This window comes from Phallusia mammillata, chromosome 4 (genome assembly GCF_965637545.1).
Source record: "Phallusia mammillata chromosome 4, kaPhaMamm4.hap1.1, whole genome shotgun sequence".
Classification (NCBI taxonomy): domain Eukaryota; kingdom Metazoa; phylum Chordata; class Ascidiacea; order Phlebobranchia; family Ascidiidae; genus Phallusia; species Phallusia mammillata.
In genome coordinates this window covers 1,626,079-1,646,846 of record NC_137255.1, presented here as the reverse complement: position 1 = coordinate 1,646,846, position 20,768 = coordinate 1,626,079, and the positions used below count along the sequence as shown (strand labels likewise).

Genomic DNA, 20,768 nt, shown 5'->3' with positions numbered 1-20,768 from the left:
TTGTGTGTATACATTTGTTTTTAGGCGTTCTTATATTCCATGGTAAACACATTTGGAATATAAACCAGGGGCATGCAACTGTTTATCGCAGTATACATGGGCCACAATTTACATTTAAATGATGCAGTCATTAAACCGACACACACATTTTGATCAAAAAATATTTATTGTAGTGGTTCCCAAGCTGCGGTTTGCGCCCCCTGAGGGATTTGTTGTAGTGGTTCCCAATTTATTGTAGTGGTTCCCAAGCTGCGGTTTGCGCCCTTGTAACGTATAAAACAATTAACTACTAGCGCGGGCCGACGTAAATAGCTGTCGTGAGCCGTGCTCTGGTCCGCGAGTCGCATGTTGCACGCCCCTGGTATAAACGCCTCATTTAAATAAATTATGAATCTAATAAGGCGGTGCAGCCGAGAAGTGTTAAGTTAGGTTGATTGCGTTTGATTAGTTCATAAAATATAATGGGTCTTCCGTTAAAAACAACAAGCGCCTAACACAGGGGTCGGCAACCTTTTGCATGCAGCGGGCCAAAACTGAGATTTGCCAAGTCGCGGCGGGCCGTATTCTTTTTTCTCATTAAATTGCGTTTAATTCTAGTCATGGTGTTGGAACTCCCGAAAGCAGCTTATTTTGATTGGGTTGTCCCGGTATTTGGCAAAGCAGTCGACATGGCAAAAATGAAAGAAAATTGAAATACGATCCGGCGAAATTACCGGTACCTTAATTCCTAAACTCGATTTAGGCGATAAAACTGCCCACCACGACAATAAATAAAAAAACAGTCACGACCATGCCAGCAAAAGTTTAGATTGCTGAATTCGAATAAAGTATTATGTTGAACTGAGAGCACCGAGGTGATTTTAGCATTTGTTGTTAGGTTGTTGATTTCTGTAATTTGGATCGAGGGGCGTTGGACCACTTTTCGCCGGTTGTATAGTACAAAGTATTTGCGACCCACCGCTAATTAGGGAGCTTGAATCACATCGTTGTTTGTTTTTTGCTAGAAAAACAATTGTGATTTTGAAGTTTCTAAAGAGTCGCGGGCCAGATAATTTTGCTTGGCGGGCCGGATGTGGCCCGCGGGCCGTAGGTTGCCGACCCCTGACCTAACACATGGCAACGACAATCATACTAAATCGAAGCTTTCAAACTCAGGTCACTTGTATTTTTTGACATTGGTGGCTTTAAATTAGCTAGCAGTAATTTTACTTAGTTCTTTTAACAGTAAAATTGTTTAAAATTATTAAAAACACTTGTTTATTCAGAATTTTTTATACCGGCTTTCAATACATTTTGTCCTGCTTTAAGAAAATCATTTGCTTGCTGCCAAGAATCCACAGAGTTACCCCATTCCAAAACGTTTTCAAATAAAAACAAAACTTCAAGCAAAACAACAAAAACACCAATTACAGAGGAGCTTTATTCACAAAAAGACACAACGGAAATATTATCGCTTGCGACACAAATACATCTAACATGTCAACATCAAAAGGTCATTTAATTGCATTTAAGTTGAACGGCATCAGCATACACGAAATTCATCGCCATTGTTATATTGAGAACATATGAATGATGGGAATAGCTGCACTGATAGTTCAACATTACGTAACAAAGATAGGGTCGCCGTTGAAAAGGTTCAAGTCGTCGAACTGCTGCAAGCTTTATGCAGCCTTATATCATGTAGTATCTAAAGAAGATAAAAATGCTTGTTAGAACTTTTGTCTGTTTCGTAAAGTGTGTTGTTAACACGTAAACGCATTTTTTACTACATTAGCCGGAATGTTGAAATATAATTCACAATTCAACTGTCATTTGCACTTATTTATCATCTATCAAACTATCGCTTTAAATTAAAAATTTAGTTGTTAACACGTGAAAGCAAATTTACTTATGCAGTATCTGAATAAAATGGTAGAACTGTATTTCGTTAAAGGCGAGGTTTAGAGCCAAGCGAACAAGGGAGCTTATGTGTTGGAAATACGAAAGCGGTTGCAAAACTCAGCACAAATGAAGGCCGCCAATGGAAAATGTTAAAAACCACTGCTTGAAAGTGTACTGTTAACACCTATAAACACATATTTACAACATTTTGAAACAAATATAAATATAGATTTGAAACCAATAATCAAAGTTATTTTCAGTTTAGTTTGAATGCCGTTGTTATTAACACGATGCTTTGCGATTAAAGCGAAATGTTTATGGGGAAGGGACTATTATAGCCATGGCCATTTCTTTACCTCGATGACATCAGTGCACAAAACTGCTGCGCTTGGGCTAAACCGTAATTCCATTTTCCTTGAAATGCGACATTGGAAAATGAAATTTCTTATTCCACAATACCTCGTACAGGAGTTGTTTACCAGGTGCCTTGTCGTGACTGTAATATGGTATACATTGGCCAAACTAAGCGAAATCTAAATTCACGCCTCAAGGAACACAAAGTGGCAGTCAAAAACATGGACGTCAACAAGTCCGCCTTATGCGAACACGTTTTGGAATGTGATCACCGCATTAATTGGAACGATGCCCAAATTTTGAAACAAGAACCGAATTGGTCGAAAAGATTGGTCTTCGAAAGTTGCCTAATAAATTTTAATTCAAATGTTTTAAACCGTAACGATGGCAAAAAGCCTGAGTCCAGTTTTCCGCGACATTTTGCGTCCGACTTCCCCATCAAATATCGGACATTAGTTACGCCCTGTCATTTTGTAGCACGCGCAACTCTTCACGGAAAGCCTTTGTCCTAATGTAATTATTTTTCATCGTATCCCGCGGTGTTTATACATTTTCGCCTCTGTGCCCGCTGTATTATTCATTCATTTTTTCGGCAGCAAACCATTAAACGAACTCACTTGGTCCAATCATATTTGAGTTGATAAACTTCAATCGAATCCAATCCCCCCTTTCCATTTTCACCACATCCGTCACTTTCCCCATGTTTGTCGTAACTCGTCAGTCCATCCGATGATGACGCACACATACCGTCATCCTGCAGCGCCATTACGTGGTGACCGCGGTTTACGGCTGCTACGAGACACTTCTCGAACGCTTGCTTCCTTGTGACGTAATCGCCGTCAAGGACAGGGTGCAGCTTCTCAAGTGTGGGGATTGCCCGTGGGGTGTTTTCCCGCCAACAGCCGAGGCGTTTTGTTGTAACTAAACATAATTTCACCAATGTTAGTCTAGCGGAGTAATTACTTAAGCCACAAGTCAAACAGAGCAATTAATTTCAAGTTTTTATTGCTACAATAAACGATTATACACGTTGTATTACCCAACAAACCCATTTCAAAGAGCTATGACCAGCGGTGGGATTCAGCCGGTTCGCACCGGTTCTTAGAACCGTCTCGAGAAATTTGATGAGATCAGCGAACCGGTTAGCATTACCGGTTACTGTCAATGGACTTTTTGTAACCGAACCGGCTGCAAAATATGACTTTTCTGATAGAACCGGCTGGCACAAAATTTGAATCCCACCACTGGCTATAACTCGTCAACCAAGGAGGTTTAGGCAGTGCTGGATTAACCATTAGGCAAAGTAGGCACGTGCCTACAGGCCAGTCAAAAATCCAGGCCACTTTAAAATCAGTAGAAATTTGTCATATTTTCAAAATAATTATTTTGTGTATTGAAAGCGATCCACTCCGTAAGATTGACCTCCAAAAACTAGTTAACGCGTTTTCAATCGCCAAAACGCGCAAAGTTGTTATTTAGTTAGGCACATCACCAAGTTTTTGCACGGTACCCTGTGTTATAGTTGCAACAACGATCTTTGTGACAATGATTTGGAAACACTGATAATTCTAATTTTTTAGTTGGCAAACCTGATTTTCGTGCCACTTGTAAAATATGCCTACAGGCCAGCAGACTCTTAATCCGGCACTGGGTTTAGGCCCAAACCACAATGACAATAAAATTAACCAGGTGGAATGAATAATCCAAAACATGAAAAAATAAAGCACATCAGGAATAGAACTGCTGCTGTTTTGGCCCATGAATTATTATAGACGTTTATACAGGCAATAGACTTATCTGTCGTTCAGCTTACTTTTGGAAACGACATCGAGTTCGTAGACTTGATTCGCCGACTTTCCGCCCTTTCCATCCGGCCGACACATCTCACTTTGCCCGTACATGCGGTAGGTTTTACGAGCCGACTTGGACGCCATGCACATACCCCCATCCTACACATGTATAAAAATCAATTCATGCAGCCGACAATAGATAGTCCTTTATGGAATGTTTTAAAAACTGTGCGTCAGCGCAATAAGCAAAAATGTGCATTTTATGTGAGGGGGTAGGGGTAAGAGTTTAAAACATATATCTTCTGGTTACAATAAAAATAAAATGCCAAGCCCAAATGAATGTCGAATGTGTATCCGAATAAATAATTTTTAAGTTTGGCGAAATTGGTGAAAAAGAAAGCTAAGCCACTTTATTTAGTATCTTCATTTATTTTATTTCGTAATTATTTGCTTAATTATCAAATTAAAATATATTTTTTACGGATTTTTTACAGAAGCCTCTGTCGCAAGAGGTGTTAATGTTTGTTAGATGTGCTACAAGGGAAACCGCTGCACATACAACAAAAACAAGTCGCTTTTCAAAAAATAAATTCGGTTTTGGTGTTAGCTAGTTCTTCAAGGCAAACTAGTGCAATTAAAGATTGCTAAAAAACGGCATGAAATAACATAAAAAGTAACAAACAGGTTTAGTCTATTTAATCTTTAAGATGAGATAATATGATCGTCACCTGTATAGCAAACATGTCATAACCGAGCTGACTGGCGAGCCCTCCACATTTCTGAATTGCTAATTCCCTTCTATGGTGCGGTTCACGCAGTTGGGGATGCCCCTCCAGTGACGTAATTGTGCGAAGTTTTCCATCCTTCCAACAGCCCAAGCTCTTGTACGTCACTAAAACAATATTGTTGTTTAAACAGGCCAAAAACACGTGGAGCCACGTAGAGACGCCAAGATGGCCAACTGGTTAGCGTACAGTTATGGGTTCTAATCCCGCCTCGGTCACTTGTTTTCGTGAAAAACTTATAAGCGGCACTGCTCCAACATCGAAAAGAACTGAAATAAAATGTAAGAAACGATTCAGCTGACTTGTGATAAAACAGGCAGCTCGACGGCGGACTCATTGTGAGCATAACACATTCAGGCGTTTCCGCCCACCGAGGATAAAAATGAACCCAATAAAGGCTTTTTTATGTTTCATGGTCCTACGCCACACTGTTAACATGTAGGCTAAGTTAATTGCCCACATTTTAGTTTTGCAAACCTAACAATTTACGCGAGAATGACTTTATTTATGCCAGGGGCTCCCACACTTTTTTGGTCTGTGGCCCAAATGTCTATTTAATAGCGATTCGTGGCTCACCACGTACTATAAATTTGGGCATAAAAAATAAATAATTTAAAAACAGGCGAAATGGTTTCTAGCAATTTATTTTTAATGAGATACATGCTCCTGAAATTTGGCTACAAGATTCGGAATTATTTGCAAATATTATGTTTTTCAAAACAAAGCGCATAATATCTACTGTATAACAAAACAGTAGAATCTGTTCAAATGGCTCTGTGGCCCATTGAAAATGTCTTGGTGCCCTAGCACTGGGCCATGGCCCACAGTTTGGGAACCACTTATTTATGCTGTCAACTACATGATCGACCAGATAAAATTGTCAAAACTTTTGTAATAAATAGATATCTACCGAAGCGGGTAACATTTTTCAGCGCACAATTTTTCCGTTCTACGGCTTATTAATTGCTACTTACTGCTTAAACACTAAACAAGCCACTTACCTGGATAATGATAAGTTTCCGATGCGACTCCAATCACAAAACACACGAAAATGATTCCAAACGAATTCATTTCAACTTTTACAAAATAAAGTCAAGTACACCTAATAAAAATCCAAAATTAGATTTTAATCAGCCACATATAGCGGGTTGTAAGCGAACTTCATTCAAACAAACACGACAAATCAAACTATTACCGGTATAAAAAGTTACACACAATTTAACAAATATCTTTCACGTGTGCCTATAATCCTGTTACTATGAAAAGAAATCAATCGTTTTGTGCTGTTTTAAACTCGTTAGTTCCCAAACAAAATGAATCCCAGCAACTATATATAAACATATCTCTTAATCTACACTCAAGCAGAGAGTTAAACAGTGGATAGCGCATGGACATTTTGCCGAATATATTCAACCTTTTTACCACACACGCACGACCTTCCAGCGCTCCCCAACACTTCACGTCCGAATTAAATGTCCCGACCTATTCTGTCCTGCTATCTCTTCTCATGAAAACATTCACATGTCACGTATAATGGGATATTACCTCGGAATAAGCAATGCTACGCACGTATGGCGGCCGATATACCTTGTCCTGTAAATGTCAGTGGGCATGGATGGCCCAGAGGCCTTTCGGGCAACAGAATAAGCAAATTTTGTTTTCATGAAGAACCTCATTCGTTGTTGTGAAAAAATTGACGCCTTTGGACTAAAAACATTTTCAACCAAAAAGCATAAAACACGCAAAAAGGCTTAAAAATCAGTTTTTATACGAGGGCAAGAATTTTTGTGGAAAATTGGCCCAAAACTTTTTAAGTATCTCATGATAAACCGCAGCTTTTCAACAACTTTTCTGCAGACAAGTAGAAACCCCCAAAGGACGATGACTAAATACAAACCAACCAGAGTTTGTCTTTAGAAAGACAAGCGCTTATGTACAACTATTGCAAGAACGACAGCATGTCACAACTAAACACAGATGGCTTAATACGAATCAGCATTTACCTTTGTAAGGATTTGTCACAAGTATATCATGCGCAGTTGTTGCTTTATGTTCCGATGTTCGACCACAACCAGTTATCTTGTCTGTAAAAAATTCCGTGTCGCACCATACACCGGTTGTAAGTGAATGTTAAAGTCTGCAATAGCAAAACCATTATTAAGGCCATTACAGAAAATTGATGACAACACACAATAGTATACTGACCTGTTTGAAAACACAGCTCCGGCTGCAAGAACAAAGTCAGTGGATATATGTTTCGCCAATGCCAATAATTGTAGACGAAAATTACATTCAAAGTTTTATATGGACCGATTTTGTCTTTGGTACGTGTTTCCTTATTTAGCATTGCATTTGACAAACGGCGGTTGTCGATAAGGGGTATACTGCTCAATCCTTTGATACATCTCATAGTAAAGACTTGTTAAAAATGACACCGGCAGAAGTTTGAAAGTTTTATTGGGAATATAAGGAAAGAACTGGAACGAATGGAACATGGTTGGTACAAAGGAACAAAATACGGGAAGGAAATAAAACTGGGGAACCACCCACGGATGACGTAATGAACACGATCAGTGAAAAAAATGAGGTTTTGGAAAAATATTGAACGGTTTCCTGAGGGCTATACATGTTGAGGTTTGGCCATTGTTTCCAACTTGAAAATCTGCCGGTAATCTGTTGAATATGTACAAAAACAAGTGTTATTGAACTTATATTAGTATAGTGCAGGCTCTACAGCAGTGGTTCTCAAACGCGGCTCCCAAGGCCACATGCGGCTCCCAAGGTCACATGCGGCTCCCAAGGCCACATGCGGCTCCCAACTACTTATTTTGTGGCTCGCACAAGACCTCAGAAATTCAACAAAGATTGCTATTTTAGTTTCAAAGTAATAATCTTTAGTGATTTTCTGAGGTCTCGTTTTTTGCAGGTCCTAACACACTTAAAAAACTACCATTTGGCCACGACAATAAAAAGTTTGGGAACTACTCTCTAAAGACATAACAAAAAGTCAAAAAATCTTAGAAAAATCTCACCTAAACAAATTAGGAGCTTTCAAAAAAACGATGAAATGAAATAAGGTTTACCATAGCAGTAGTTTTAACAAGGAGAGTGTTGATGTCATTCCTACATTTCAGTGTATTTTGTATTTTTGATCAACCAATCTCGCACTGATTTGGTGTGGAGATTCAGCATGACTTCCTACAAAAACATCGGAATTGAATAAATTATATGAATTATTTTTATGTTACACACAAAACAACTCACATTTGTTGATGGGATTTCCCTTTGCGATTGCACAATCAGTGGAGGAATCATAATTTTGTGCAAAACCTCCGTCAAACAGTTCGTAGCAGTCACATATTGCTCCTGAAAAGTCAAACAGTTAGAGTTTTGTTAATAATAGTAGGCATGTGCAATCAGCAAAAGTATAAGCCACCGTGCAAGAAATACAGTTTAATTAAAATGATGTTTTCGATACTGCTTCTAAAGTGTCAAAAACAGAATCTTTTGGATCAATAGAAATTATTATTGAAAATCAAACCACATTAGAAAGTTTAGATCGGCTGTGCAGTACATAAATTCATCACAAATTTTAAAAATAAGTAAAAGTCTATCAACAAATCTACATTAATGTGCCATGGAAGTTTACAAAACAAGCTGTGACAAACAGTTACAGTGCAATTAAACCAACGTAAACCTGTGGAATAAATGCTGCTGCAATGTAACATTTGTTGATTTGAGTTTTTTCCACCCAGTAAAACTAATCATAGCAGCACAGCTACCTATGCTGAGACCACTGTTATTTAAACTAGTATCAGTGAAGCAATGACGACATACCGCAACTGGTTTATCGGGACACAGAGGTCGGAAGTTACGGACATCTTTGAGGACGACGATGCGAAGAGGAAGATCTAATCTCATCCTCTCTTTAATTTCCATCAGAAACAATGACAACTCAGTGAAGTGTCTGAAAAACAAACAAATCTGCTGCAATATATTGGCATGGAAAGACATTTTGACTTAAACCACTGTTCCTTTACAAAACCTAAAGGCCCAAAGACAAAGATCTTTCATTATTGGTGAACAGAAGCAACTTTAAAACACACCATCTACAGCTAGCAATTTACAATGCAAATGAACTGGATTTACATAAATCTATTCCAATGGTATTTTTGTATTAAGAGCTATCTACTTCAAAAGATGCAGGCCTGCATTTTTATTTTAGTATTTTTATATTTATAGAATCATTGATATAAATACATTGCACTGGTATGACACTAGGTCATTGTGTTGATTGTCCATTTTAATAGAATGGAATCTGCATGGTTTTAATACTACAGCGTATATGATGGTTCTCATGATTTTTCCTAATTAAAATTTATTTTTTTAATATGAACAAATACTGACCTGTACAAAGTGAGTACCATCTCGGAATGACCCATTGTGTAGGGAATAAACACTAGATGGGGTCTCTGAGCAATTCTCGGGCAGCAATAAATTCCTTTTCCCTCCAAATCTTTAAAACAAACCAATAATAAAATATTTTTTAAACAGAAAAATGTTAAAAGGTCTGGATAAAAAAATCGAGTGGCAAATTAAAATTCAACTTCAAAAAGAGCATGGTCAAATTCTGTAAATAATTCCTTTGGCCTTCAAATAATCAACTGTATAATTACACATTTATTGTTTTTGGTCTACACATACAGGTTATTCAATTTAAAGAACAAGTATTACAAATTACACAACATAAAACTGACATTTGAACAAGTAGAGAGTCATCTCGTTAATCGGGGAATTATTGAAAATTGTTCGCATGGAAGAAAGTTGGTTTTTACATAACATGAGATCAGCGACTGTTGAAATTTGGTCAAACTGTTTCGAATCAATTTGCAACAATGAAATTAATACTTCCTGGATGAGCTGAATCTCACTACCTGTAAAGTAAAACTGTTGTTACATATGATGGAAAAGGTCCATTCATTCTCAAAACATAAACCTCCTAAGTGAGCTGCAGTACCCATTGTTTTAAACTATAAGGTCTCATCAAAGTTGTATCAAAAAACTAACGCTGCCGCTCGGAGCTTTTCTTTTTCAGTTACAACATCCGCAGTTCGCGACCCATCAACTATACAAAGTGTCACGGAATGGCAACAGCTGAGCTGATGAGGTTCCCCCTACCCTTGTATCACACGAATCTATGGACTCATTGATCTGTTTTTTTTTTTATTCCGTTTTTTTTTTCCACTTTTGTTTTTTCTTTTTTATGTTGTACAACTTTCATGTTCAATCGTCACTATGTTTGTGCTGCACCCTTCCTTCCGGCGCCGGAAACTATCCAACAGGGTTTCTTTTGGTGGTTTCTTTTCCTGTTGAACCCCACCCTCTTTCCCTAACACGGGTGGTTAGATTAGGTCCCAACCTGGCTGGTTCCACCAACGTTTCCCCCCCAGTCTTGATGTCCCAATGCGCCAACCTCACCCTCCGTTGTGAGTCCCTGCCACATAACGCTATTAGTAACGGTGTAGCTGCAGCGCGTTTATCATCTTTCCACCAATTGTGCCCTTACCTTTGTCGCGCTTTATAACGTCCCAACGTTGCGCAGCTATTTCCGGCTTGGTGAATATGTTAGTGCAATTGTGCTGCTACGATTTGTATCACCGGCGAAATAAACTCAACTCAACGCGACTGGTTGACAAGACATTACACCCAACAAACTGGAGTGCCGTTGAATGACAACACTAGCCAATACAGCCTATGTCTTGTCACCAGCTGCACTGATGAGACCTAATAGGTTAAAACAGTGTGCACTGTCTGCAGCCTACTTATGACTTTTTGACTTCATGCTTTTAAATAAACAATCTAGTTTAAAAACTATGTGAACTTTGCATGCACCAGAGAGTACCAACTGGCATAAATGTAAACAAGAATACATGATGTTACTGTCTTAGAAACAGGGTTGCAGAGGTTATGATTCTAAGAGAGTGACATTTTTAAACAGGGAGTCATGATTTATTTGTGACTTTTTTATTCAAAAACAGCAATAAATTGAGTAAGGGGGAAACATTGCAGCTTTGTTTTTGGGTGACAATCAGAGTCACTTTACTTTAAACAATTATAAAAAAAAATTCGGAGAGGTAGTGGCAAATTTTACCGACACAATTTGAAAACACCAAGTTACTTTTGAATGATCAATACCATACCTGAACAGTGGGCTACAGGAATAGACTGCACACATTTTATGGCAGGGCCAAACATTTTCTGCAGCACACATTGATGAGCAATTGCTTCAAGTAGTTCACTAATCGTCCTTCCCTGGATTGGTCCAATTGTCATAGATTCATTCCCCACAAAAAAATCTGCACAAAGTTGTTCAGACAATTTAATTGGTTTTCAAATTATGCATGAATTTCAATATGTATAAATGTCTGACAATAACAATTTAACAACTAAAGTCTGTATCTGTCAACAACAGTATTTAAAGTATGATAAAAACCAGTATTTCGTTCACCAAAAAAACAGTATTTGGTTTCAAAAAAAAGTAATTAATTCACCCAAAAACAGTATTTATAGTTTTTTAAAAAAAAACAGTATTTATATATAGTTTCTGTAAAAAACAGTATTTAGTTTACAAAAAAACAGTATTTAATTTACCAAAAGCAATTTCAGAAGCAGTGAAGTAATCCCTCAGTTCCATGCAAACTTTGATAAACTTCATTGCAACGTTACATGGGTTTGCACTCGTAATATTAACAGGTGTATGGCAAGTATAATTCATCTTGTGTTTCCGCATGTAAGTGATCACATCATATGCCTAAATAATATGGCAAATAAAGTTAATTCATGCCATTGTTTAAAATTATGCCGAACATATTTAAAACAGCAGTAACACCAACAAATGCAATTGATGCTTAATGTCTGTTGACTATCAGCGGTGAATATAACGTACAAGGCAGATTAATTTGCAGCAAAACGAATAAAAGATACTTACAAAAACATGATTGCATTGATAAACAACCGACACAGCGATTCGGGAAAGACATTTCTCCACCGTTGACAAATTACTGGGGTCTAAAAATTGCAAATTTAAACTAAAATGAAACAATGAGTCCATTTTAAACTTGCTTAGTTGTTACTGTGTAACTTATACACCCAACATATTAGTGATGGGACGATACCACATTTTGAAGTGAGTACCGATAACGAGTATGACGTGTATATATGAAATGTAGTGTTGTACTTGGTTGTATATCACTAGCTAATTTATCGGCCATGGTCGGCGTATATATGCACACACACACACACACACATGCAGAAGCATTTAGAAAAATGTGATTTCCACAAGATAGCGAAAGAATATACATAAACATGGCAGAACTTTTTTTCTGATTTTGTGACGTCTGAAGCAAATATTGGCAATAAGTTGCCCATGTGCTTATAGTGTAAACTGGCCTTCGGTATCTAACGTTGGTATCAAAACCTGAGGCAAAATATTTCAATACCGAGCACTTGTCCCATCGCTACAACATATATTACTTACAGGTTTTCTTCACTAAGTTTTGAGCGCCGTCAACAAACTTAGCAAAGCATATGGCAGTTGTGGATTTATTTTCTACCATTGCACTGATGAAGATGGACATGATATTGTCTTCATTAGATGAGCAAGCTATCGTTGAAATCAACTCGGCAAAGTTACGGCCGAGTGCTTCCCAATCAACATTCCTGTCGTTACACTGAACAAATTGTAAAACCAGTTATTTCTAATTCCATTTTAAGAAACGGTAACAGGAAATATAGTGAGTATGCTCGATTACTAAATCAACACAGCTTATGATATAAATGGCTTTTGACCAAACATCAGTAAAATATATTTGCACTTAAAGCAATACATTTGTATCAGATAAACTACTATGTGTTATGAGAAGCCCATATTTGAAAAAATTAATTTAAATTTTAACAAAATTTTAATTTAATTTCAAATTTGTTGAATATTTAAACCCATACTTCAAATCAATCAAAAAGTGAATTTTGTAGTTTTTTTATATTTACATTCTTATTGCAACTAATATATTCTGTGGATTTACCTCAAATTTGTTTTGCAGTTTGTTGACCGATCTTTGCTCCAATCCATTTTTAAGAAGCACTCGGTTATTGTGAAATGGAGTTATAGCTGGTTTAGTTGGGTCGTAAGCCTCACATGTATTAGCCTGAGTTTGACAATCCATATTTTTGTAACCATGCAACTCCAGACTTTTTGTTCTTTCCCGTGGAAGAAACGCTGCCTGTCTAGTAGCTTGACTTGGTTGTTTAGGGTCAAACATAGGAGATTTGATCATATTTTTGTTATGTTTCGCACTCCAAGATACTGGATTTGCGTTTTTCTGCATGACTGGTAAATTTCCAAGCAAATTTCCACAGGGTCGCATGTCAGGGGTTGGTAATAGTCCATTTCCTCTAGGTCTTGGTCTCTTGTGATTGCCAGCATCTGAATTGCACTCGCTTTCTTCTAACGCAGCAACAGTTGTGGTTGCTTCACTGCTCTCTTCTCTAGTTGCTCGCTGCTGCTGATTAGTGGTAACTTTGCTTCTCTCCTTGTTTTTACTGGGCAATGTGGAGCTTGTTGGCAAACTTTCAGATACAGGTTTTGATTTGTTGCTGCCTCTACCAACTGACACAGGTTTCTCTATAATTTTGTTTTTAGAACGTTGGTTGTCAAGCTGTTTACTGCTACTGGTTTTATTTCTTGTCGTATTCTTGTTTGGTGGCGTCGAATCACTCAGGGTGGTTTTGGTATGCTTTTGCCTTGCACTACTGGGTCTTGTATCAATTTGTTTAGCGATTTGATGAGCAGCAGTTTGTGCAGAATCCTGCTTTTGCGAATCTTTTCGAGTAAGTTTTCTGGTTAAATCAGGACCGATCAGGTTGCCATCTTTAAGCTGAAAAAGTCAAAACATTTTGTATCTGTGAAACATATCTTACAAAAAAATCTAGTAGCATTGTAAAAGACATAGTTACAACTTAGCAATTATACAATAACAAACATATATAGTTTTTATTAATCGGGTGTATCTCTAAGTGTCATGTAAATCTATGTATGCTGCACATTTTAATCCAACAATACAATATGCTATGATTGTCGTTATTTTTTTATAACCAAACAGTATAGAAACACTAATACATTTTTTTTACAATAAAATGGGTGAACTAGCTCTGTTTCAGTTTATAGCCACAATTTAAATTCTACATTATATTACCACTTTAAGTATAAACAAAACTTACCAGTTTAAGTAATTTTTCAGCTCTTGTTTTTTGTGTTTGTTGATGTAAATTCTCGAACAAACTCAAGTAAATCTCATCATTGTGACATAACAACATCTCAGTGTTGAGAGTCACCAATTTCTCCAGGTATTCGAACTGGTGAAACTTCTTCAAACATGTTGCCAATCTATACACAGAATATAGTTGTGTAATAAAGAGTAAGGTAAAACTTTTATTTGCGGCTGAACACACGCTACTCTTTTTACTGGTGTAAATATGGTGGCATCAAAGACCAAAAGCTGATATGAAGAATGTTAAACAGTAATTAGTGAATAATACATAGTATGTCAGGCCCATTGAAGGCCAAATCAGCCAGTCACCAAGTGTTCACATATGGCAAGGCATAGGTTAAAAAATCTAGCTTCAAAGCTGATCCCAGTTATTAATTTTTGTTTAAGTTCATCAGTAGTGATGGGGCGAGTACCCGGTACTCGGTATCGAAATATTTTGCCTGAGTTTTTGATACCAACGTGTGAGTACCGAAGGCCGATTTACACCATAAGAATATGAGCAAATTTATGCCAATATTTGCTTCAGACAGCACAAAATTGGAAAAAAGTTCCACCAGTTCACGTACATCTTTTCCGCTATCGCGTGGAGATTACATTTTTCGGCATGTGTGTGTGCACACCTGTAACCCAACTATGGCAGATAAATTAGCTAGTGATATACAACTAAGTACAACACTACACCTAAGTACTCGGTATCGAAGGTATATACATGTGGTACTCGTACTCGGTACCCGTTTCAAAACCTGGTATCGTCCCATCACTATTCATCAGTAAATATTTCATCATTTAATCATTTTGTTATCTTTTATTATGTTTACGAAGTTATACCCAAACCCAAAGGAAACATATACTGTACATAACACAGTCATATATTTCTGTTTAACTAACTTCAGTAAAAAAATACCTTTTACTGACAGAAATGACATCATCATGCAGGCGGTCTTCCTTGCAACCGATAAAAACTTGGAAAAACATTTCCGCAGCCATTTGTGTTTGTGACTGTGTCTCAAAATCAAGCAACATTTTCATTAAATCAATGGATTTCTAAAATATGGGCATAGTTATAATTTCAGTGGCAATTTAGTAACAATAAAAATACTTTATTCATTTAACCTTTGTATCCTTGTTCATGTCAGTGTTGTTTTCCACGTTTTCCTAAAAAAAAATGCATTAAGTTTCACCTCTAAACAAAAATTTGTTACCTAAGTGTCCATAAAACATACCTTTGCTTTATCTGACTTATTCTGTGAAATTTTTCTTGGCAACCTAACAACAATATTTAAATGAGTATTTTTGCTGTATAGATGCAAGTTTTATTCCCTACCTGTTGGTGGCATACAGCGAGACAGAATCCTCCTCAGGTGCGTACATGTTCAGCCATTCATACTCAGAATCCAATGCGTTCAAACTGTGATTGTCTAAAAACCACAAGACATGTCATAAGCATAAGAAAGATATGAATAAGAGTTCAATGTAAGAGCTAGCAAAATTGGTTGTGCATTTTTTATTGTTTTGTTCATAATGAAAATATAACCTGTGGCCTGCAAACTATTTAGGGTTGCTGCATACTAAACAAATAACATTTTTTATGACACTTTAGCAAACCAAAATCCCAACATTGCTATCAGTAAAAACAAGTCCTACATACGGCTTTAGTATTGTCAAGCAAGAGTACCACTGTCAATAAAAATTATAGTATTGGCATAAAAAGTATTCATACCATTTTAAAATCATCCTCGTTTTCACAAGAATACAATGTGCACCTCATTTCGAAACAAAAGACCCAAACCAATAGTAAAGACAGCGAACCAACTATACATGGTTTTATAACAGAAGAAAAACAAATTTGAACCTGTCTGCACTTCCTCTTGGGGTTTGTTCCTTGTCGCAACGCTCCCGGCCTTCCTCTTTATCTGTTCAATGTGATATCTTTGCTCCTCTAATAATTCCCGCATTACTTGGTCTTCCTCCTCTAGAGTCATGGAGGATTTTGCTCCTGTGTTCTCAATTGTTTCATCACAAGGCACAGTTGTTTGCTCAAATGATGGTGATTGGTTTTGTGAGGGGACCGAGGAAGGTGTTACTTGTTCATTTAGGCTTGGATCTACAACACAAAAACATCAATAATAAATGTTTGCAAGGCTTAACCTGAGCTGGCTAAAGCTTGTGCTCTAAAAGTATATTTTAAAGAACTGTCCCAAATTTTCTTTCCACCTAGTTGCAACTGCCAAACTTTAAGAGCAGATATACATTTTTAAATTGTTACATTATATTAAACAATTGTAATGTTAACATTATTAAACCACATACAACAAGGCAAATTACATTAATGTTCATGATGTATTGTAAAATGTTTTATGTCTTCCAAATTACTACTTACAAAACCTAACATTAAAAACTTTCTCCGTGTTTTTTAGTATCTCTAGTTGCACAAAACTCACCTTTGCCGACTTGTGTGTCTTGTTGTGCTGTGTTGGGAGCAGTTGGTGATTTTTGAACATCACAGTCGTTTCTACATGAATCAACATCATTTCTGGGTGGTTGGAACCTGGCTGGAGATGCAGGAACAGGAAAGTTGCAAGTTCCAATGTTATTTACAATACTACTGCTATCGCTGCTTTCCTTCTTCACAGCAACCAAACTTGTGTGGTGTGATCTCTTGGCTTTTTTATGACTCTTCTTAGATGGAGTATGAACACGTTTGGCTGATTTTCTAGAGGTTAGTTTAACTTTGAATGACTTTTTTTCAGACTTTTTTTTCTTCTGCTTTTCTTTTGCAGGTGTTTTTTGTATGCTGAAGTCTGTTATGTTACGGGAAGAAATGTCATTTGGTTGAGTCTAAAATACAAGAAAAAACAACAAAATTATTGTAAAGATAATCATAAACAGACAAACTCAATCCACATTTCTATGCCGAAACATGTATTTACAATAAAATGATACAATTACAACTAAAATATTTTAATACAGACTATTTTTTAAAACACATCCAAACTTAATCACTATTTTTTTGCAGAAACCCATTTATACACTAAAACAACCTGATCATTGTTTTGCTGCTGCACAAGATCACTGCCAGTTGTATTTGTTGCCACCACATTTTGAGGTTTATCCAGAATTTGCGAAAGATAAGAATAATCCAAAGAGTCTTGTAGATGACTCACACCTTTCAAACATAAACAACACATTAAACTAAAAATTCAGTTGGTGCAAAATAAATCTACAATATTTCTAACGTACCCAGTATTGTTGCCGTATTAGTTTCGGAAATAGCTTGTGCTCCAGATGATTGAGAAGTTTCCAGGTTGTTGCTAAAAATAACAACAGAAAAATTCACAGTAGGCTTTAACTTCAATAACATGGAAAAGTAAATGACATAATATTTGCATCAGTGATAGTATAACGAAAAAATACATGTGTGAGATTTCATCAACGTTAGGCAACTTTTAAATTTACCACTGAGACTTGGGTATTCTTTTCTTTGTAGATATTGTTGGTGAATTACAACCTCCATCACTTTTTACATCAGAGTCATCAAAATCTAAAAGTGACGAGTCACCATCTTCCCCCAAATCAGAGCCACTTAACAGATGTCTGTAATGTGTGGAAACACGGTAAGCTCTATTTCTCATAAGTGCTACTAAAAAAATTAAGTGTTTTTGCTATAAATTGTAAAAAAATCTTACACGTTAGCACTCAGCCAAAAATTATACCGCAAACAGGAATCCAGTTCAGACACATGCAAAACAACACATAGCATTAAAAGAAATATGTCCATTTTTTACCGATCTGTAGAGGTTGAAAGTTCATCATAGATTGCATTTATTTTGTGCGAACTATTATCTGCAGGTTCTTCAGGTTTTTTGTTGACCAAGCTGTTGTTATTTGATAAATTGGCTTCAGGAATGACTTTATCTGTAGGCAAAACCTTGTTGGCTACATTTGTGTGTTTGGGGTCCGATTTAGAAACACAGGCATGTGATGTCTTCTTTGTCACGATTTCATTTTTGTTCATCGTAACAGGTGTTTTTACACAACTGTTTCTATTTGGAATCATGGGCGATTGATTTCTCTTGCCACTTCTTTCTGGAAACCTTGTGTTGTACGTTCGAGGTTTAATTTCACACTGATTGTTGTTGATATCCCTCTGTCTGTTGCCAGCATAATTGTTTGAAGGCCACGATCTATCTCTGCGTTGACCATCAACACGAGAGGGTGGAGACCAACGCTGGGTCGTAGGTCGCCGTGAATGACTTCGATCCCTCCCGACTGGTACTGCACAGTTTCTTGGGCTTCAACAATAAGAAACAAAGTTTTTTTTGTCACAAAACACGTATGGGTAGATGTTAACAGTTTGTATGTGACTAAGTTATGTCACTGCTGAAAAAACTGACTCTTCAAAAATCACTGAATTCAAGTTCCCTCAGACATTGAAATACTAATTTTTGATCTACTGCCAAAATATCAACTTACTTTTCATTGTCACGGCACAACGGACTTCGACTGGAATATCTTTCGTAACTTCCATGTCGTTGTGGTCTTCCGGGGTGAAATTCTCTTCGCCCCTCATACGGTCCCCATCTTTGGTTGCTAGGTCGATAACCACTCATAATGTTATGTGAAATACTGAATGATAGAAAATATTAAATGTGCCAGACATATATTGCTTCACAGCGCCTAAATGTTTTCTAGACACTGACCAATTAATTAAAAAAAAACAGGATGCAAACCAACACTCTTCCTTCATTTTTTTTTAAACCTTAAGATGTTTGGTATGAATTTTAACTACAAATTCTGGCTACATAGTTGAAAAGAAAAACAATTCATGAAGATAGGATGTGTTTTCCTCTGAAAAGAAAACCTTCTTGCTGACCATCAAAATGATGTAACCACCCACCTACATGTATGGCATTTTCTAAGATACTATTTTATTTTAAATAATAAGTCTGAAACTTTATATGTGCAACAACATAGCAGTAAACTCAGCAATGAAATCTGTCATTGAAATTGTCTGTTAACAATCTTTGAAACAATGTTTCGACATTTCAAAGTTCTGTGTTTTTGTGAAACACCAATGCACAACTGAAAGGAATTGTGTAGACTTTGCAAGTTGTTACCCTCTTGCTTTGTGTACCCCACAGTAGTCAGAGGAAAAAATATTGAAGTATAAAGTTGAGTGTCATGTGTTTGTGCCGGATTAAAACAATCAAGTTTCAATTCGTGAATGATAACAAGATGTATTTTGTTGTGCATTAAAATAGTTGCTTATTAATTGTGGCAACATGTCATAAACGGGACTAAAGTCAAAATGAGGCTTAAATAAGGAACATGAAGAGAATATAAAATCTTGTCATCAAAATGAACAACTTAATAAACATTTCATTACTGTGAAACAGTTTGGCTTATTTGTGTCAATAAATATGCAGAATTTTTGAAAAAAAAAACGATTTTCTAACTAACCATGCTGGCTACTGTGTCAATAATAATCTTTATGCATATCTTGTGTGGAAATAAGATTGTTTTCATTACATAACAAAATAACTGGAAGAGATGGAATATATAACGTACAAAGTACAAGCAAACCATTTCGACATTCTTGATAATCTACCAAAACAATGATATGGTATCCCTGATGGTAAGCAGCAAAATAAATGTACTAAAATTGAAGTCATGTGCACAAAACAATTTGTGAACATAGTTGAAAGACTACAATATTTCAAAATCGTTTCCATTTAACGTCTTTGAAACTAGTAAACTGTTTAGAAGCAACAAATTGATAGTGGTATTAACACCATGAAACCAACTTTGTTTTAGCAGAATAACAATGAAATATTTGAGTAAGAAACAGCTTATGGTTGCGGACAAGCACCATAATTGTTGAATACAGAGCAAAAACTCATTTCCTCTTAAAATTTGTAATGTGTTCGTGTTTTGTCATAAAGTCCAACAAAAAAGCACGAAATCAGTTAAATTTATCATATTGTTATCAGGTGACGTGGAATTGATTATCTTTGTTTTTTGTGCATGAATTTATTTCAATAATAACGATTAAAACCGATTTTACCGAACAAAAAAACTCACCAAACCTCGCCAAAAGCTTCCAAAAAAGATCCAGGCGGGCAGTGCTTAGCCAGGCGTGTAATTAATTTAACAGACGTCATAATTCAAAAAAATCTAGTTTAAAAGGCGCGAACCTAAATAATTGTGGTATTCAGCAAATGAAACAATTAATCACAAAAGTGTTTACAAATTAGTGTTTAAATAAAACTACTACGAGAGCTAATTCGAATTAGCTCCATACATTTTAGCTTTATAGTAGTTGTAAATATTTAGATTGGGCATGGAACAATGAAATTACCTTCGCAATTTTTTATTTTTAAAGGTGTGTTTCGTGTGTTGTGGATATTTTTTTCCACAGTTATCTTTAAACGCAAACAAAAAGTACGTGATTATACAATCTTTAAAATTATCGATACAGACAACGGGACAACCACCCGAGAAAGATAAAAAAACGTTCGTTGAACAAAAAAAGAAAAAAGGTCGCCGTGTTGGTCGAGTGGTTTTGACACTCAGCTGATTCGGCTTCAAGTCAAGTAGCTATTGGCTGAGAAGAAAGGGGGTGTGTTCCGTAA

The 20,768-nt window shown here is 36.5% G+C and overlaps 2 protein-coding genes across 2 annotated transcripts; both read right to left on the bottom strand.

The window, feature by feature from the left end:
- Nucleotides 1-1,406: 1,406 nt before the first annotated feature.
- Nucleotides 1,407-5,903, bottom strand: LOC145222155 (uncharacterized). The gene is made up of 5 exons (XM_080088199.1): nucleotides 5,812-5,903; nucleotides 4,754-4,917; nucleotides 4,049-4,184; nucleotides 2,853-3,156; nucleotides 1,407-1,687 (listed from the first exon to the last, which is right to left on the bottom strand). The coding sequence occupies exons 1-5, from the start codon at nucleotides 5,879-5,881 to the stop codon at nucleotides 1,672-1,674; spliced, it is 690 nt and encodes a 229-aa protein (XP_079944325.1). The 5' UTR covers nucleotides 5,882-5,903; the 3' UTR covers nucleotides 1,407-1,671.
- Nucleotides 5,904-7,250: 1,347 nt separating this feature from the next.
- Nucleotides 7,251-20,356, bottom strand: LOC145222120 (uncharacterized). The gene is made up of 24 exons (XM_080088152.1): nucleotides 20,218-20,356; nucleotides 18,610-18,762; nucleotides 17,922-18,428; nucleotides 17,593-17,730; nucleotides 17,377-17,447; nucleotides 17,178-17,302; nucleotides 16,578-16,974; nucleotides 15,989-16,240; nucleotides 15,461-15,554; nucleotides 15,360-15,402; nucleotides 15,250-15,291; nucleotides 15,041-15,180; nucleotides 14,087-14,252; nucleotides 12,892-13,743; nucleotides 12,348-12,540; nucleotides 11,799-11,878; nucleotides 11,462-11,621; nucleotides 11,011-11,166; nucleotides 9,568-9,744; nucleotides 9,218-9,326; nucleotides 8,648-8,777; nucleotides 8,075-8,176; nucleotides 7,894-8,008; nucleotides 7,251-7,492 (listed from the first exon to the last, which is right to left on the bottom strand). The coding sequence occupies exons 1-23, from the start codon at nucleotides 20,295-20,297 to the stop codon at nucleotides 7,934-7,936; spliced, it is 4,242 nt and encodes a 1,413-aa protein (XP_079944278.1). The 5' UTR covers nucleotides 20,298-20,356; the 3' UTR covers nucleotides 7,251-7,492; nucleotides 7,894-7,933.
- Between the last annotated feature and the right edge of the window lie 412 nt (nucleotides 20,357-20,768).